This window comes from Colobus angolensis, unplaced genomic scaffold, assembly GCF_000951035.1.
Source record: "Colobus angolensis palliatus isolate OR3802 unplaced genomic scaffold, Cang.pa_1.0 Scaffold472, whole genome shotgun sequence".
Taxonomy (NCBI): Eukaryota; Metazoa; Chordata; class Mammalia; order Primates; family Cercopithecidae; genus Colobus; species Colobus angolensis.
Window position 1 is genome coordinate 367,266 of NW_012118177.1, and position 16,677 is coordinate 383,942.

At 36.5% G+C, this 16,677-nt stretch overlaps 1 protein-coding gene across 2 annotated transcripts in view; it reads left to right on the top strand.

The window, feature by feature from the left end:
• The window catches only part of RNF128 (ring finger protein 128, E3 ubiquitin protein ligase), a 117,239-nt gene that overhangs the window by 85,403 nt on the left and 15,159 nt on the right, over positions 1 to 16,677 (top strand). For both annotated transcript variants that reach the window (XM_011958702.1, XM_011958700.1), the window contains exons 2-3: positions 2,890 to 3,137; positions 15,000 to 15,071. In XM_011958702.1, the coding sequence (XP_011814092.1) occupies positions 2,890 to 3,137; positions 15,000 to 15,071 (320 nt within the window). The remainder of the gene's footprint in view (positions 1 to 2,889; positions 3,138 to 14,999; positions 15,072 to 16,677) is intronic.

Sequence of the window (16,677 nt, forward strand, 5' to 3'; positions counted from 1 at the left end):
TATGAAATTCTGGGTTTAAAATTCTTTTCTTTAAGAATGTTGAATATTGGCCCCCACTCTCTTCTGACTTATAGAGTTTCTGCCGAGAAATCTGCTGTTACTCTGATGGGCTTCCCTTAGTGGGTAACCCGACCTTTCTCTCTGGCTGCCCTTAATATTTTTTCCTTCATTTCAACTTTGGTGAATCTGACAATTATGTGTCTTGGAGTTGCTCTTCTTAAGGAGTATCTTTGTGGCATTTTCTGTATTTCGTGAATTTGAATGTTGGCCTGCCTTGCTAGATTGGGGAAGTTCTCCTGGATAATATTCTGAAGAGTATTTTATAACTTGGTTCCATTCTCCCCATCACTTTCAGGTACACCAATCAGACGTAGATTTGGTCTTTTCACATAGTCCCATATTTCTTGGAGGCTTTGTTCATTTCTTTTTACTCTTTTTTCTCTAAACTTCTCTTCTCACTTCATTTCATTCATTTGATCTTCAATCACTGATACCCTTTCTTCCACTTGGTTGAATCGGCTACTGAGGCTTGTGCATGCATCACGTAGTTCTCTTGCCTTGGTTTTCAGCTCCATCAGGTCATTTAAGGACTTCTCTACACTGTTTATTCTAGTTAGCCATTTGTCTAATCTTTCTTCAAGGTTTTTAGCTTCTTTGCAATGGGTTTGAACATCCTCCTTTACCTTGGAGAAGTTTATTATTACCTATCATCTGAAGCCTTCTTCTCTCAAATCGTCAAAGTCATTTTCCATCCAGCTTTGTTCCATTGCTGGCAAGTAGCTGTGTTCCTTTGGAGGAGAAGAGGCACTCTGATTTTTAGAATTTTAAGCTTTTCTGCTCTGGTTTCTCCCCATTTTTGTGGTTTTATCTACCTTTGTTCTTTGATGATGGTGACATACAGACAGGGTTTTGGTGTGGATGTCCTTTCTGTTTGTTGGTTTTCCTTCTGCCAGTCAGGACCCTCAGCTGCAGGTCTGTTGGAGTTTGCTGGAGGTTCACTCCGGACCCTGTTTGCCTGAGTTTTACCAGCAGAGGCTACAGAACAGAAAATATTGCAGAACGGCAGATGTGGCTGCCTGATCCTTCCTCTGGAAGCTTCATCTCAGAGGGGCACCCGGCTGTATGTGGTGTCAGTCAGCCCCTACTGGGAGGTATCTCCCATTTAGGCTACTCGGGAGTCAGAGACCCACTTGAGGAGGCAGTCTGTCTATTCTCAGATCTCAAACTCTGTGCTGGGAGAACCACTACTCTCTTCAAAGCTGTCAGACAGGGACGTTTAAGTCTGCAGAAGTTTCTGCTGCCTTTTGTTCAGCTATGCCCTGCCCCCAGAGGTGGAGTCTACAAAGGCAGGCAGGCCTCCTTGAGCTGCGGTGGGCTCCACGCAGTTCGAGCTTCCTGGCCTCTTTGTTTACCTACTCAAGCCTCAGCAATGGCGGATGCCCCTCCCCCAGCCTTGCTGTTGCCTTGCAATTCGATCTCAGACTGCTGTGCTAGCTGTGAGTGAGGCTCCGTGGGCATGGGACCCTCTGAGCCAGGTGCGGGATATAATCTCCTGGTGTGCCATTTGCTAAGGCCGTTGGAAAAGTGCAGTATTAGGCTGGGACTGTCCCGATTTTCCAGGCACTGTCTGTCAGGACTTCCCTTTGCTAGGAAAGGGAATTCCCCGACCCCTTGCACTTCCTGGGTGAGGCGATGCCCCGCCCTGCTCTGTGGGCTGCACCTACTGCCTGACAAGCCCCAGTGAAATGCACCCGTTATGTCAGTTGGAAATGCAAAAATCACCCATCTTCTGTGTCGCTCACGCTGGGAGCTGCAGACTGGAGCTGTTCCTATTTGGCCATCTTGGATCCTCCTCTAAAAGTCCTTTTAGAGTTGTATGTGTGTATTTGTATTTATTCCAGATTGGAGTTTGATCATTAACTCAGATTAGCTCCTTAACTTAATATCAGTGGGAGGTTTCTCTGGTTGGTTATACCTTAACATTAAATAAGTGCTATTCCTTTGCTTAAGATTATTGGTCTCAGGTCATATAGACTAGAAGGAATATAAACTTTGATAAGCCTTGGAATGGCATGAGCAATCTGACATTCTTACAACATTGGGAAAGATAACTTTTGTACTTTATTTTTTTCCACAAAACTTATATAATTGTTGGTGCAGACGTAAGTTTTATAGATAATTAGACCTTTAGTAATAAGATTAGTCTTATTTTAGGCTTGTCTTTAATTGGTAGTGAATAGAAATGTGCATTTCTATATGTTATCTTCATTGCTAACCTGATCAGGTCCATGTAAAACCTTAGAACACCTTGAGCAAGTTTTATATGGCTTTTGAGGATATAGAAAAATGGTACATCAGGGACGTATGTATAGTTTGTACACTTGGATTTGTAAACATTGTTTGGCTCAAATTACTATCCCAATATGTAAATCCTTATACATGCTAGTAATGAGCTCATGAGATAATTTATCATCTTATAAATTGGGAAATATTTCTGTATTCCCCAAATATTAGATTCCCTATAATATAAGCCCTATTTTCTACAATTCGGGAGACTATTTGTCTTTAAGCAAACCTTCATATAAGATGCAAATTGGGTCTCAAAGGCAATACTGTTGAACTGTAGATAGTTAATCTGAGGAGGGGGAAGTGTTGTATATAATAGCTTCCTTACTAAGTTATGAGTACCCTAAGATCAGTAACCAAATCTCATGGATGTTTATATAGTCTACAAATTTTATATAGATAGTAGGTGCTCAAAAATGTTAATTGAATGAATGAGTATCCATCCTTTGTCTCATTGAGACCCATTTAAAATCATTTTGGCAATTGGGTTATTATACTAAGAATGTTTCACCAAACTAAAACGGAATTTGTTTTCCTTTACAGGTGCAGGAGACATTGTTGCAATCATGATCGGCAATCTGAAAGGCACAAAAATTCTACAATCTATTCAAAGAGGCATACAAGTGACAATGGTCATAGAAGTAGGGAAAAAACACGGCCCTTGGGTGAATCACTATTCAATTTTTTTCGTTTCTGTGTCCTTTTTTATTATTACGGCAGCTACTGTGGGCTATTTTATCTTTTATTCTGCTCGAAGGCTACGGAATGCAAGAGCTCAAAGCAGGAAGCAGGTTTGTAATGGTCCTTTCTTCCAATATTAAAAAGAAATTTACTATTCTAATTGTTGTTTCAGGGTCCTACATTTTAATACATTTTACTTGCTAGACAATGATCTCTCCATATGTTTTACAAAATCTGGTAGTTTTTAAAGTATGTCAGCTCTTCTCAAATGTTTTATTTTCTATATTTGTCAAAGAACTTAATCCTACTTGATTAAATCTTCTAACACCTCATTAGAGAGCACATCCAGCATTTAATTATATATGGGTGTAAACACACATGTTCTTTTAAATATTTTTTTCTAAAATACAAAAACATTTCATACTCAATATAGAAAACTTAGAAATTAGAAAGTGCACAGGAAAAAAGTCACCTAAAACCTGATATAACAACATAACTATAGTCATCGCCCGAAGATAACCACTATTATTTTATGTGTATGTCTGTATTTGCATGTGGGGGTGGGGCTGAGAAGAGGGACTAGGCTGAGAAGGCAGGTTAGAAGATCTAATTGTGCATGATATGCTGTTAGGCTTCAAATGGAGTCAAATATTAATAGTTTCTACCATGTTATAACGAGGTATAAAAAGGTACAAGGTATAGAAACAACAGCAAAAATACCAAGGCATTATTGAACACTAAAGTACCTATGGTTGTATGGCATTGATCCTGCCACCATTAAATTGTCCCCCTCAGCCCCCTGATATCCTCACATTTCTCCTTACCCAGCTTAAATTCCATGGTCACTCCCATGCATACATCTTCAGTTCTCTTGGCCCTTGTTTCTCTTTGTTATAGTTGCTGGCAAAACAAATCCAACCCTGGTTAAATCTACTTCCCACCTACTCTATGTCTGTACCTTGCACAGCTGAAGTATCAGAAAGGCATTTACAGCTGTACTGACTGATCTCATTTTAAGTTTGTGACCATAAAATCAGAGTGGGCCCTTAATGCTACCCAGGAATCACACTATGTTTCCTTGGCTATTTACTTTCCTATTGTTGACTAACCATATGTGTTCCTTTCCCTTTCTCCAACACCTCCTCCAACTTTACTCTCAATTTGTATTTTATTTTACTGAGAAAATTGAAGCAATCAATAATACTTCCACATCTTCTCATCTATCTTCATCTGAGTCTATCCTATTCCTCTGCTTTGTCTTCTGTTTTCATGGATGAACTGTTCCTTTGCAAAGGCTAACTCTTTCACTCAGGTACAAGATTATTTTTGTCTTTTGTATACTCAAGGACATCACTCCAGAAATTGTCCTCTCTCACTCTCCTACTTTAACAATTTCTTCCCTCCTCTGGATCTTTTCCACCAACATGCAAACATAGTATTATTGCTCCCATTTTCAAAAGATTTTCTCTTGACCCCAGGCCAAAAACCTTGAAGTTGTTCTTTATTCCTTTTATTCTCTCACCTCCCATGTAAACTCTATCAGCAAATCATGTTATTTCTACCTTCATTATATATCCAGAATTTGATTATTTCTTATTACCTCCATTGCTTCCACCCCAGTCAAGGCCACCATGATTTCTTACCTCCTCCTCCCTTCAGGTGTTCTCAGTATAACAGAGGAATGGTGTGCCACTTCTTTAGAAAGCTCAGTAGGGATTTAATGCTTTCAGATGAAAATACATTTTTATATGTACTGAGAAGTTTCTCTAAAGGCAGTTGATTTCTGGCCACTTCATGTCCTCTTCCTCCAATAAGTGAGAAGAAATTCAATTTATTTAGGGGGTGGAAGGAGCAGTGAGGATTTTTATATAGCAAGAAAGTTAATTTAATTTAGGAATAGATGAGAAATTGAAATTTTATTATAAAAACTTCATAAAGATTAGATACCAGCATATGGTAATAAGTGATGTTTATCTCAGTGTTTAAAGTTAATTGACTTCTATCCTCCTTGGAGAAGCAGCTTATCACATTGGTGGCAGGTTCAGCCTGATACTAGCTGAGGTCAAAAAGATGTTTAAAATTCCCGTACCAGGCCACTCAGTAGTATCACACTGTGTTAATATTTGACATTTGTATATTGTGCTCTTTTTTTATCTACGAGGCTGGAAGGACATTGGTGTCCAGTCTGACTAACTATTCAAAGGTTATAGTTACAATGACAAGAGTGTTTGGTTTGAATATGTTCATGGTGGGGCATGGGTTTCTGTATTCTCGGTGCTATAATAAATTTATTGACACAGCATTAAACCCCATCAAAAAATAATAAGGTTTATAAAGAACTTTGTCTGGTGTTACAGAGCTTCATTGGACATTTAGCTCTGGTCTACTCATTTAATTTTCATAGTTTATAATACATCTTATGAAAATTAACCTCTGTAGAAATGGTCAAGAATAGCATTAAAACTTCTCATCTATTGGAGAAGGCTTTTGAAGGGGCTTTTAAAAATTACTTACTGGACTATATCTGTTTATCCTTTGGGGACTAAAAGATTAAATATATGGCTGATAATCCTTTTTGCTTGTAAATATTTGAGAGTGCTAGAATGTCATTTATATATTTAATTCTCATGACTTAGTATTAATGTTTTAAAAGGTGGAACTTAATGCATATGCTGATTATAACTATCAGTAAACATTTAACTATATTATCTCCATTTTACTGGTAGAAATGGCGATGAAGCTGTGTTAGGGAAATTTGGCTTCATTAGAATGTTAGGCAAGTTTAATATATTCAAGAATTTCATAACCTTCTGAAGGTTATGATACATGATATATAATGTCAGGAAACTGATAACTGTAACCATAAATTCTGATGACTGAATGCTCAGATGAGCCCCCAGATGGAATAGCCTCATATGTTGTAGTGTGATGTGTAAGAACACATATCATCCCTGTTTTGTAGATACATAGCTTTTAAACAGAACAAAAAAGTATCAATGGATTATAAATGAAAATAACATATTAGGCCTTATAAGTTAGTTTCGTGTCCCTGCCGGGAACAACCCTAACTTGAGACAAGAAAGATTATGGGAAACCTTATGGCGTATACAAATTAAACTACATTTAGGAGTAACCACTGTACACTTGACTCTAGCACGGAGGACCAAACATTTTCGGATACAGTAAATGTATCCTAATTGTATTCAAGCAGTTAATACTCAATAGCAACAATGCATGTGTTGGATTAAACATTGACCAGTGAAATAAAAGAGGGCTGTAGGTGAAATAGGAGCTGGCATAGATATAATGTGAAAAGCTGAATTTACTTTTAATGAAGAGTGACTTTCAGAGGAAAATGATTTACTAACTAAAATAGATTTGAAGGAAATCATCTTCCAAGAGGAGGGAAAAGAATGGGAATCCTCTTGGAAATGTCATAAAGCTTTGATAAACTGATCACACAGACCCAACACATAATGCTAGAGAATGCTAGGAATCAATATTGGGAAAGAGAATATACTCTAACACAACAGAATCTATTATTTTACTTAAAAGTGATCCCCAAGTAGCCATGGGGGTAATGGCCTTCCATTTTTAGCTGCAGAAGCTCAGGCAGAGAATCATTGAGACACATGCAGATCCCCAAATTTATGGATTTTTTTTTTTTTTTGTAAACTTGCAACTTGGACTGCTGATCTCTGTCTGGTCTTGACCAAAGGATGGGCCAAAATAAGGCTAGTAGGAATAGAACTGATACTGAAAGATACCCATGTACTCCCATGGGAGGGAAATGGCCTTGCTGTACAAAGTTAACAAGAACCTATAACTTTATAATAATATAAGTTGAGACAAATGATTGACTTTGTCCCCAGCTAACATGGAACCTAGAAATGACAGAATGATTGCCACTGGTGACAGCATTTGTTCCTCATCATATCTGGCATATGGGCAAAGGCTGATTCTTCTAGGAAGGTTTAATAAATATTTCTGTGACATTTCCGGATTTTTTTGTAACCAAACCACACTGTATCATAACCATACTCTGATATGGTGTAATGCTGGTATTGTTTGTTAGTAAAATTCAACTATCTTATATAAATAAATCATATGGTAATGAAATGTATTTGAGAAATTGAACTAAAAACTCCTCACAGTGTGATACCAAGGGAGAGTGACTGGCATGAAGAAGAATTAGAATGATTTAGTTCATTACTATATTAAATAACTCTGTGCAAGTTTATCACAAAGTTCAAGTGGCCATAAATCAAGGGAATAAATGGATAATTAAATTGGTATAATAATGTAAAGATGTTTGTGATGGTCTTATACACGGGATGAATTGTTCCTTTGAACCTGTTTCCACTCCTTGTTGGCTTCTGCAAGTATTAGGTAGACTTATGTTGTTCTTATGGTACCTTATATATAAATACTGTGCTAACTGAACAGTGTATACAGTTGATCCTTAAACAACTTGGGTTTCAACCACGTGAATCCACTTATATGTGGATATTCTTCCACTTTGGCCACACCTGAAGCAGCAAGACCAATATATCCTTTTCGTCCTCCGCAGCCTAGTAAATGTGAAGAAAGAAGGATGGAGGCCTTCATGATAATCCACGCCCCCTTAATTAAGAGAAAATATGTTTTCTCTCACGCCTGTCGTACTAGCATTTTGGGAGGCCGAGGCAGGTGGATCGCTTGAGCCCAGGAGTTCAAGACCAACCTGTGCAACATGGCAAAACCCTGTCCCTACAAATAATAGAAAAATTAGCCAGGCATGGTGGCATGTGACTGTAGTCCCAGCTACTTGGGAGGCTGAGGTGGAAGAATCACTTGAGCCCAGGAGGCAGAGGTTGCAGTGAGCCAAGATCATGCCACCATACTCCAGCCTGGGTGACAGTGAGACCCTATCTTTAAATATATATTCTTTTCTTCCTTATGATTTTCTTAATAACATTTTCTTTTCTCTAATTTACTTTATTGTACAAACACAGTATATAATTTATATAACATACAACATGTGTGTTTATTAACTGTTTATGTTATCAGTAAGGCTTCCAGTCAACAGTAGACTATTAGTAGTTAAGTTTTGGGGGAGTCAAAAGCTATAGGTGGAGTCTTGGCTGTGTGAGAGTCAGTGCCCATAACTGCCATGTTGTTCAAGGGTCAACTGTATACTGTATATAGTACACTGTATATAAATACTATGCTAACTGTATAGTTACTGTATAGTAACTATACTGACTACTGTACTAACTGAAGTGATAATATATAAATACTGTACAAACAGTTACTGCATTGAAAGTTTTATTATAAAAAGTCTTTGACCAACTGGATGGATTGTGAGGAAAAAGGTAACACAACAGATGTAGTTGCTTACTCCTGGCATGTCCTCAAGGGAACCATGATTGGCCCCTGGCCAACCCTGGGAATGTGGCTCTCAAAGTGGTCTTTATGTTAGTGATTGATAATTTTGTTATATACACCTGGAACAATGGACCATGTTATACCAGCCTGTCAGAGTTGCTTTTCACAACAATCAAGATTGATGATACCCTAGTTTCATTGTTGGGGTCCTGAGTTTCAGGCAACATGGCCAGTTGCTAGCAGGATGCACCTAGTAAGCAGTCCCTTCATCTGAGTCTTGGACCCCAACACTTAAATTGGTTCCCTGGGCAGAGATATGCCACACATTTCTGTAGTTTGCTGCCAGAGAGAAAGAGCACTCCTGTGTGTTCTCAGAAGAGGAAGGACTAGGCTACATTAATATCTTAAAATCTGTGCTTCAACTTAAAGCACTACTAAAAATTATCTAAACTATTTCTGGTTACATTAAGTATTTTTCTACTCCACTAGTACACGAAATTACCTGGAGGATTCATTAAGTACCTGCACACTGTACCACTATTAACATACATACTTTTGCAGTTCGTGTGTTCACATGTATGTATCTATTTCTGCCTACATTTGAGAGTAGTTCAGGGTCTTTTACAGAAACCATGAGTATTTTGACTCTTGTGTAAGAAGAGTAGATTAAATCCTTGTCTAAACAGGACTTAGATTTACAGTCTTTCTTCTTACTTTCTCACTGAACAAAAGAAAGCTCTTATAATGGGTCTCAGGATTTTTATATATTCACTTACTCTAATTTTACATTTATATCACTAATTCTTTTTCCAGCTTTATTGAAGTATAATTGATAAATAAAATTTGTATATATTCAAGGTGTACAACATTATGCTTTGATGTACATATAAATTGTAAAATGATTAACATAAATTAATTAACACATCTATCCCTACACGTAGTTACGTGTGTGTGTGTTTATGTGTGTGTGGTGAGGATACTTAAGCAAATTTCAAGTAAACCATGCTGTATAACAGATCCTCAGGATTTATTCATCTAAAAATTTTGAACTCATAGATGCAGAGAACAGAGAAGTGGTTGCCAGGGAGGTTGGGGAAATGGGGAGATGTTGGTCAAAGGATACAAACTTGAAGTTAGACCACAAATTCTAAAGGGTGTTAATCACATTTCTTTGAAAAACTGCTATAATCTGAGCTATAACCTATCTACTGAGTCAAATTCCCCCTTTCTTCATGGTTCTTCCTTACAGTGTATTTTCTTACACTGCTCACAGTTATGTTCTTCATGGGAGTGGTCTGTAGTTCCATAGATTCATGGGAAGCTATTTTATAGTCTGCACCTCCTCTTACCTGTAGGAATACTTTCACTCAAATATTATGGATAAGTTTTATTGAATAAAATAGATTTCTTGCAGTTCTCATATACCTAAACAGCCACATGGCTCAGACTTTTATTTTGTCCTAGGAATATATCTGAGGAAAAGAATCCTCTTACTATAATTCTTGATTTTAAATATCTTGTGTTAAAACTCTTAACCACATTTTTAGGAAAATATTTGTTTGTAAAATATGGTGACTTCAGAAAAATCTAGTTTGCTTATATCTCTCTCCTTTCTTGCTTTTTGCACATGCTGTCCTCCATCAAGTAATTAGGTTTGACTACATACTTAATACTATTCATGTGGGTTTCAGTTAAGTTAAAAGCTGAATGCCCTGGGACCAAAAATCAGGCTGACAAATCACTAGACTGAAACATATATTTTACCTAATTGGATACAAATACACCAATGAACTAGGTAGAATATCTTTGCATTCACCATAATTTCAAAATTGAACATTGTAATAAAGAATGATCATTAGTTTGACATTTTATTTTCAACCCCAATACATTCCCATTCAGAACCAAAAAAAAAAAAAAAAACAAAACCATAGTCGAGATTCTTCACTAACTAGAGCGAATTCAGCTTTTGATTAGAATAGTCACATTAAGCTTCTGTTAAGAAAATTGGCCAACAACCAGCTTCTTTGAATCAGTCTTCAGTTCTACTGCCAAATATTCTTAGACCAGGTATCTCTTAGGATTAGAGAGGAGGAGGGGAAAGGCAAAAGGCGTTTGACATAATGTACTTGCTTTTTAAAATTCCCCAAATCACAGTAAATAGCTAGTTTGGGAAGAATTTTAAGATTGGATAATTGCTGGCTTTGAAGGGGTTTTTAAAATTTCCTTCGTTTGTCTTCTTCACAAGGAATGTGAAGCCTTTTAAAGGCTTCTTTGCCATTACACAATGGAGGCAGTGTACAATAGTGGAGAGATCATGGGCTTTAAAGCCACAGAGAACCTGGGCTTGAATTGAATCACAGCTCTGAAACTAACCAGCTGTCTGGACTTTAGTCAAGCTTCTGAACCTTACTTTTCTTGTCTGTAAAACTTGGATGTTGAAATAACTATTTCACAATGTTGTTAATGATTAAACAAGATGACACATGTAAAAAGCTTACAACCTGACACATGGCAAAGGCTCAATTAATGTCTAAACCTTTCTTTCCCCAAACTTAATGGAGTAGAGACTTTTAATAATTGAAATGAGAAGTGTCTTGCATGAGAAAATCAAGAAAGTCTGTTTATATTTTCTAAATTCAGAAAATAGTTTTTGAGCAAACTCTAGCCACTGGGGAATTTTTTTCTAAGTGACTAAGGCCCAGTCCTCCTGCTACTCAAGAGAGAAAGGCACATTAATAATACAATTCCTGAACAAGATAAGAGGTGGAAATGATGTGTTATTAGAATTTGTAGACTAAGGAAATTCTGATATGGTAGCAAGGCATTGGAAAAGTATCCCATGTAATTTGTATAATAATGTAGATACATTCTTGAAATTCTGTTTTTTAAGGAGTAAGGTACAAATTACAGTTCACATGGGGCATATTGTCTTTAAATGTTGAGGTATATTTGGGCACTCAAAAGTTGACATAATGTTGTTCAAACATATGTATTGAATATAATCTACTGGGTCCTAATGGTGTTCCTATATTTCTTTTTTTTTTTTTAGAGGGAAGCATGCATCTTGGATCTTTTGCTATCAGTGTCACAGTGAAATATCTTAGTACTATCTTGAATATCTTGAGGCAGTTTTTTGCGAGTGACTTTCCTTTAAGCTCTAAAAATACAGTTTGTGCTTTTTACTAAAATCACTTGTCTTGCATCCATATTTAAAGAAAATAAGTTTTCTTTATATAAGCCCAGTAAGAGCTGTTGAAAATATTCAAATTTTCTTTTAAACACATTTTTATTCTAAGGCTGCTTTGTTAAACATTAGTTTATGCTATGCTGTAAATCTTTTAGAGATCCTTTAAAATCAAATCTCTTATCTAGTGTCTTCTGGTATTTTTGGATTTTGCCCTATTCTTTTATTTTTTGTATTCTCACCCACCATCATTTTCTAGCATTGGCCTTAATGCAAGTTCTACTGTTCTCCTGGGCATAGACTCAGACATTATATACAAAGTTTCCCTTTGATCCTACAATTCAAATTAATTTGCATTATAGTCTTGGCTATAATTAAGAAAGTTATATATTTGGCATTAATGCCTGATAAATTGATAAGCACTAGCACTGGAGATTCAGACATTTATATTATATTGAATGGAATATTTTGCAATGAGAAATCGGACTGTATAGATTGAATCAAGTAAATACCCTAAAGAGGTGTCATTTCCTTATGAGAGCTTTCCCCAACTGTGTTATACAGCTTGTTGCCTAAACCTAAATTAGAATTGCTTTAAGGACAAAGAGCAAAATGATTCTGAAAGACATCATCAACTACATTACATTTTTTCCCATTTCTTCTTGCTGGCTCTATTTTTTTCTCATTTGCATTTTTCTCCTCTCGATGTCCAACTGACTCATGATCTATGTGAAAAGAAAGTAGTGAAGTGTAGGTGTGTGGGCCAGGACCAGGACCCTGTAGGCATACAGGTGGAAGGATTGCCACAGTTTGACAGACCCTGGAATCCAGAAGCTAGAAAAACATCAAAAGACAACTGAGTTATGGATGGTTATATTGTAATGGACTCTTGGAATATGAAGAGCAGAGTTCCAGTACCAGCTTTATTATTTAGATGCTGCATTCCCTTTTGAATAAGTTGTTTTAGTTTTTCAACCCTCCACTTGAGCATCTCTAAAATGAGGATATTACCTTCTTCTGGGGGTTGTTGTGAGGATTAAATGAGGTAATGGATATAAAAAATTTTTAAACTGTATAACAACTGTGTATTGTAAGGAAATGGTAGGAGTAGTTTCCTACTCCATGCTACAGTCAAAACAAATAGCTACTTTGATATAACTCTGGACTTCAGTGGGGCTGACACTAGCTCTGATATTTCGAGCAAGACATTCTTCCTCTTTGAGCATCAGTTTTCTTCTCTGTCTGATTAGATGTCGGGCTCGGTAATCTAAAGATCCTAGGTGTACCTTTGTTCACTGTCACTCTATTATTATCTTACAAGTAACAAAATAGAAGGGAAGATATTTGTGCTGAAATTAAGTCCCATCATAGAATTTTTTTAGTTCACAATTATGTCCCAAAATGGGAGTGAAAGTGTGTTGATTATCACCTCTTTTCCGTCTTAGGATCTAGACCTTCCTATTCACTGTTTCTGATAGGCTTATTTGCTGGTCAGGTAATAATCTGAGAGGTTTCTGCTTTTCCTGTGACAGCAAAGAAATCCTTTGGCTAATATTCTCCTTGGCGTTAAGTTAAATATCTTTCACAAAATGATATCTTACATAGGAGACAGATTTGAACATCAAGGAGATTCCTCACATACTGATATTTATGGATTCCTACCTTCCAAAATATATTTGCTACAAATACTTGTAGCATTTGTAGCTACAAATATTTGTAGCATTTGTAGCAAATATATATTGGCAAGTACCTGTTATGCTTATTGATGAATGGTAGTTTACATTTTATGTAATAAACATTTTCTTGAGTGTCTGCTATATGCCAGACATTATACTAAATACTTATATTATCTCTAATTTTCATGTAACATAAATGTCAGCTGGAGATGGGGGTACATATAGGAAGGAAGCTGCTTACATTCTCAAAATGATCTCTGGTTCTGGGGGCCTACTTTTTGCTGAATTTCTAAGTATGTTCATTTTACAGTTCAAAAGAGAAAGATCACTTATCTTGCCATCCTGCACATGCTACTATTATGTTCCACACGTGTATTAGTCAGGTTTGTGTTGCTGTAAAGGAATACCTGAGGCTGGGTAATTTATTTTAAAAAAGAGGTTGATTTGCCTCATGGTTCTGCAAGCTATATAAGAAGCTTGGTGCCAACCTCTGCTTCTGGTGAAAGCTTCAGGAAGCTACCTATCATGGAAGAAAGGAAAGGCGGGAGCACACGTGTCACAGGGTGAGAGAGAGGGAGCAGATGCCAGGCTCTTTTAAACAACCAGCGTGAACTGAGAACTCACTCATTACCATAAGGACAGCATTAAGCCCTTTATGAGGGATCCTCCTCCATGACCCAAATACCTCCCACCACGCCCCACCTCCAACACTGGGGGTCACACTTCAATGAGATTTGGAGGGGACAAATATTCACCATATCAACACAGCATCTACCAAGTGTTATACTTAGCGTCTACTTCAATTCATATGTATATTATATTCACTTGAGGCATTCATGTATGTAGTAGACTTTAGTGAAGGGGAATGAAGTATTTGCAGCATCACCAATAACTTCAAATTGATGCCAAATATCTTAACAAATATCACCTGGGATTTTTTCCTCTGGCTGGTTCACCCCACCTAGAGGGACAATGTTATTGGACTATATAGACTCTCTATAGTCTTTCCCTCACCTGGGAGATTCTTCCCACACCCCAACTTCACTTCTGACTCAATTATGCATAATGTTTTAGTTCTTATTCCATAAATGAGCCTGTGGCTTGCTTTTGCATATCCAGACACATCTAGATATATGCTCAGTGAAACAATAAAAGGTGACCACTCTCAGAATCAATCTTCACAAAGCAATCGTGGTTATAAACACCAATATTTTTCTTAATACCAAACAGTGTAAAGGTTGGTACTACCCTCATTTTATAGATAAGTAAACAAGCTCAAATAATTAAATGGCTTGTGCTGGGTTATTCATTGAGTAAGTGACAAAGTCAGATTTTGAACCATTTGAATCCAAATCCTATGCACTTTCCACCAAACAAGACATGATTCAAAAAGGAAATTGGAAAAAATGCATGTTAATGTCCTCTGAGCTTACAAATAGGAAGATTGCTTTGAAAATTAATAGCATTTGAATCCATTAGGGGTGAGGGAAATGTATTTTTACCATTATGGTCCCAACAGTATTGTTTAAGAAAGTAGGGAACCATAATAAGTGAAAAGTCTCAATAAGTTGGAAAATCCTGCCCGATATTAGGTAAATGGGACATTTATTATGGATAATTAAGTTTTATCTTTTAAAATTCATTTGTATATTGACTTTTATCTGATAAATATTTATTGATCCTCTCTTTTTCATCATACTTCTTTTAAAAAATAGTTTTTCTAATGCCTGCTGTTTTTTTTACAGAGGCAATTAAAGGCAGATGCTAAAAAAGCTATTGGAAAGCTTCAACTACGCACACTGAAACAAGGAGACAAGGTACATTCATGACTTTTAAATGCTACTTGTTTTAAAGCAGTGCTACCAAGCCATTGTTCAGGCTAAATGTTCTTCCTAAGTATGCTTTTATTGTCATTTATGAACCTTATTGACTTTTTATATGTATTTGATTCTAGAAGTAGGCTGAATAATGGCCCCCCAAAGATATCTAAGACATCTATTCCCTTGAACCTGTGAATATTACCTTATATGGCAAAAAGGACTTTGCAGATATAATTAAGTTAAGGGTCATGAGATGGGGACATTATCCTGGATTATCCAGCTAGATTCAAAATATAATTGCAGTGTCCTTATAAGAGGGAGAGAGAGGGAGATTTGACCACAGTACAATAAGGGATGTGACAGTGGAAGCAAGATGTTGCGGTGATACAAGGAAGAGGCTAGGTGGTAAGGGATGCAGACACCCTCTAGAAGCTGGGAAAGGTAAGGAGAGGGATTCTCCCCTGCTGACTCCAGAAAGAGCACAGTATTGCCAATGCCTTGATTATAGACTTCTGATTTCCAGAACAGTAAGAGAATAAACTTGTGTTGTTTTAAGCCACTGAATTATGATAATTTGTTACTGCAACTACAGGAAACTAATACAATGCTTTAGTGTTACTTTGCTTGAATATGTATTTTCAGATTTAGGATAGTTGAAAACTACCATTGATGGGTAAAACATGTATTTCAAAAATAGCTATAGAACTTATGGAAATAATACACCATTTTAAATCTTACCAAAGCCATGAAACTGTAAAACACTAATGAAAGAGAGAAATCAAAGAAGATCTAAATAAATGGAAACATATACCATGTTCATGGGTCAGAAGACTTGCTGTTGTTAAGATGTCGGTTCCCCACCAAACTAATTTATGGATTTGATGCAGTTTCAATAAAAATCCTAGTATAAATCTTTGATAGAAATTGACAGGCTGATTCTAAGCTTAGATGAAAATGCAAAAGAACTAGAATAAACAAAACAATTTTGATAAAGAACAACTTTGGATGATTCATACTACCTGATTTGCAGAATTATTTTAAAGTCACAGCAGTCAAGATAGTGTTGTATTGGAAAAAGGATAGATTTATAGATCAATGGAACAGAAGAGAGAGTCCAGAAATAAACCCACACATATATGGTCGATTGACTTTCCATAAAAGTGCAAAAGCAATTCAATGAAGAAAGGATAGCCTTTTCAGGAGGATAGCCAGTTGTTGGCTATCCATATGCAGTGATTGGATATCCTTAAGCAAGAAACAAGCAAACAGACAAACAAAAAAGAACTTAAATCCATTCTTCATACCCTATGTAAGCATTATTTCAATAGATCATAAACCTTAACATAAAACCTAGAACTATGAAATTTTTAGAAGAAAACTTTAAAGAAAAATATTTTCATGACTTGGGTGACAAATATTTCTTAGATATAACTCCAAAAACAAGTCCAAAAAAGAAAAAAAAAGGGTACATTTGGCCTTGTCAAAATTGGGAGTTATACCTGATGTAAATGACGAGTTGATGGGTACTGATGAGTTGATGGGTGCAGCACACCAACATGGCACAAGTATACATATGTAACAAACCTGCACGTTATGCACATGT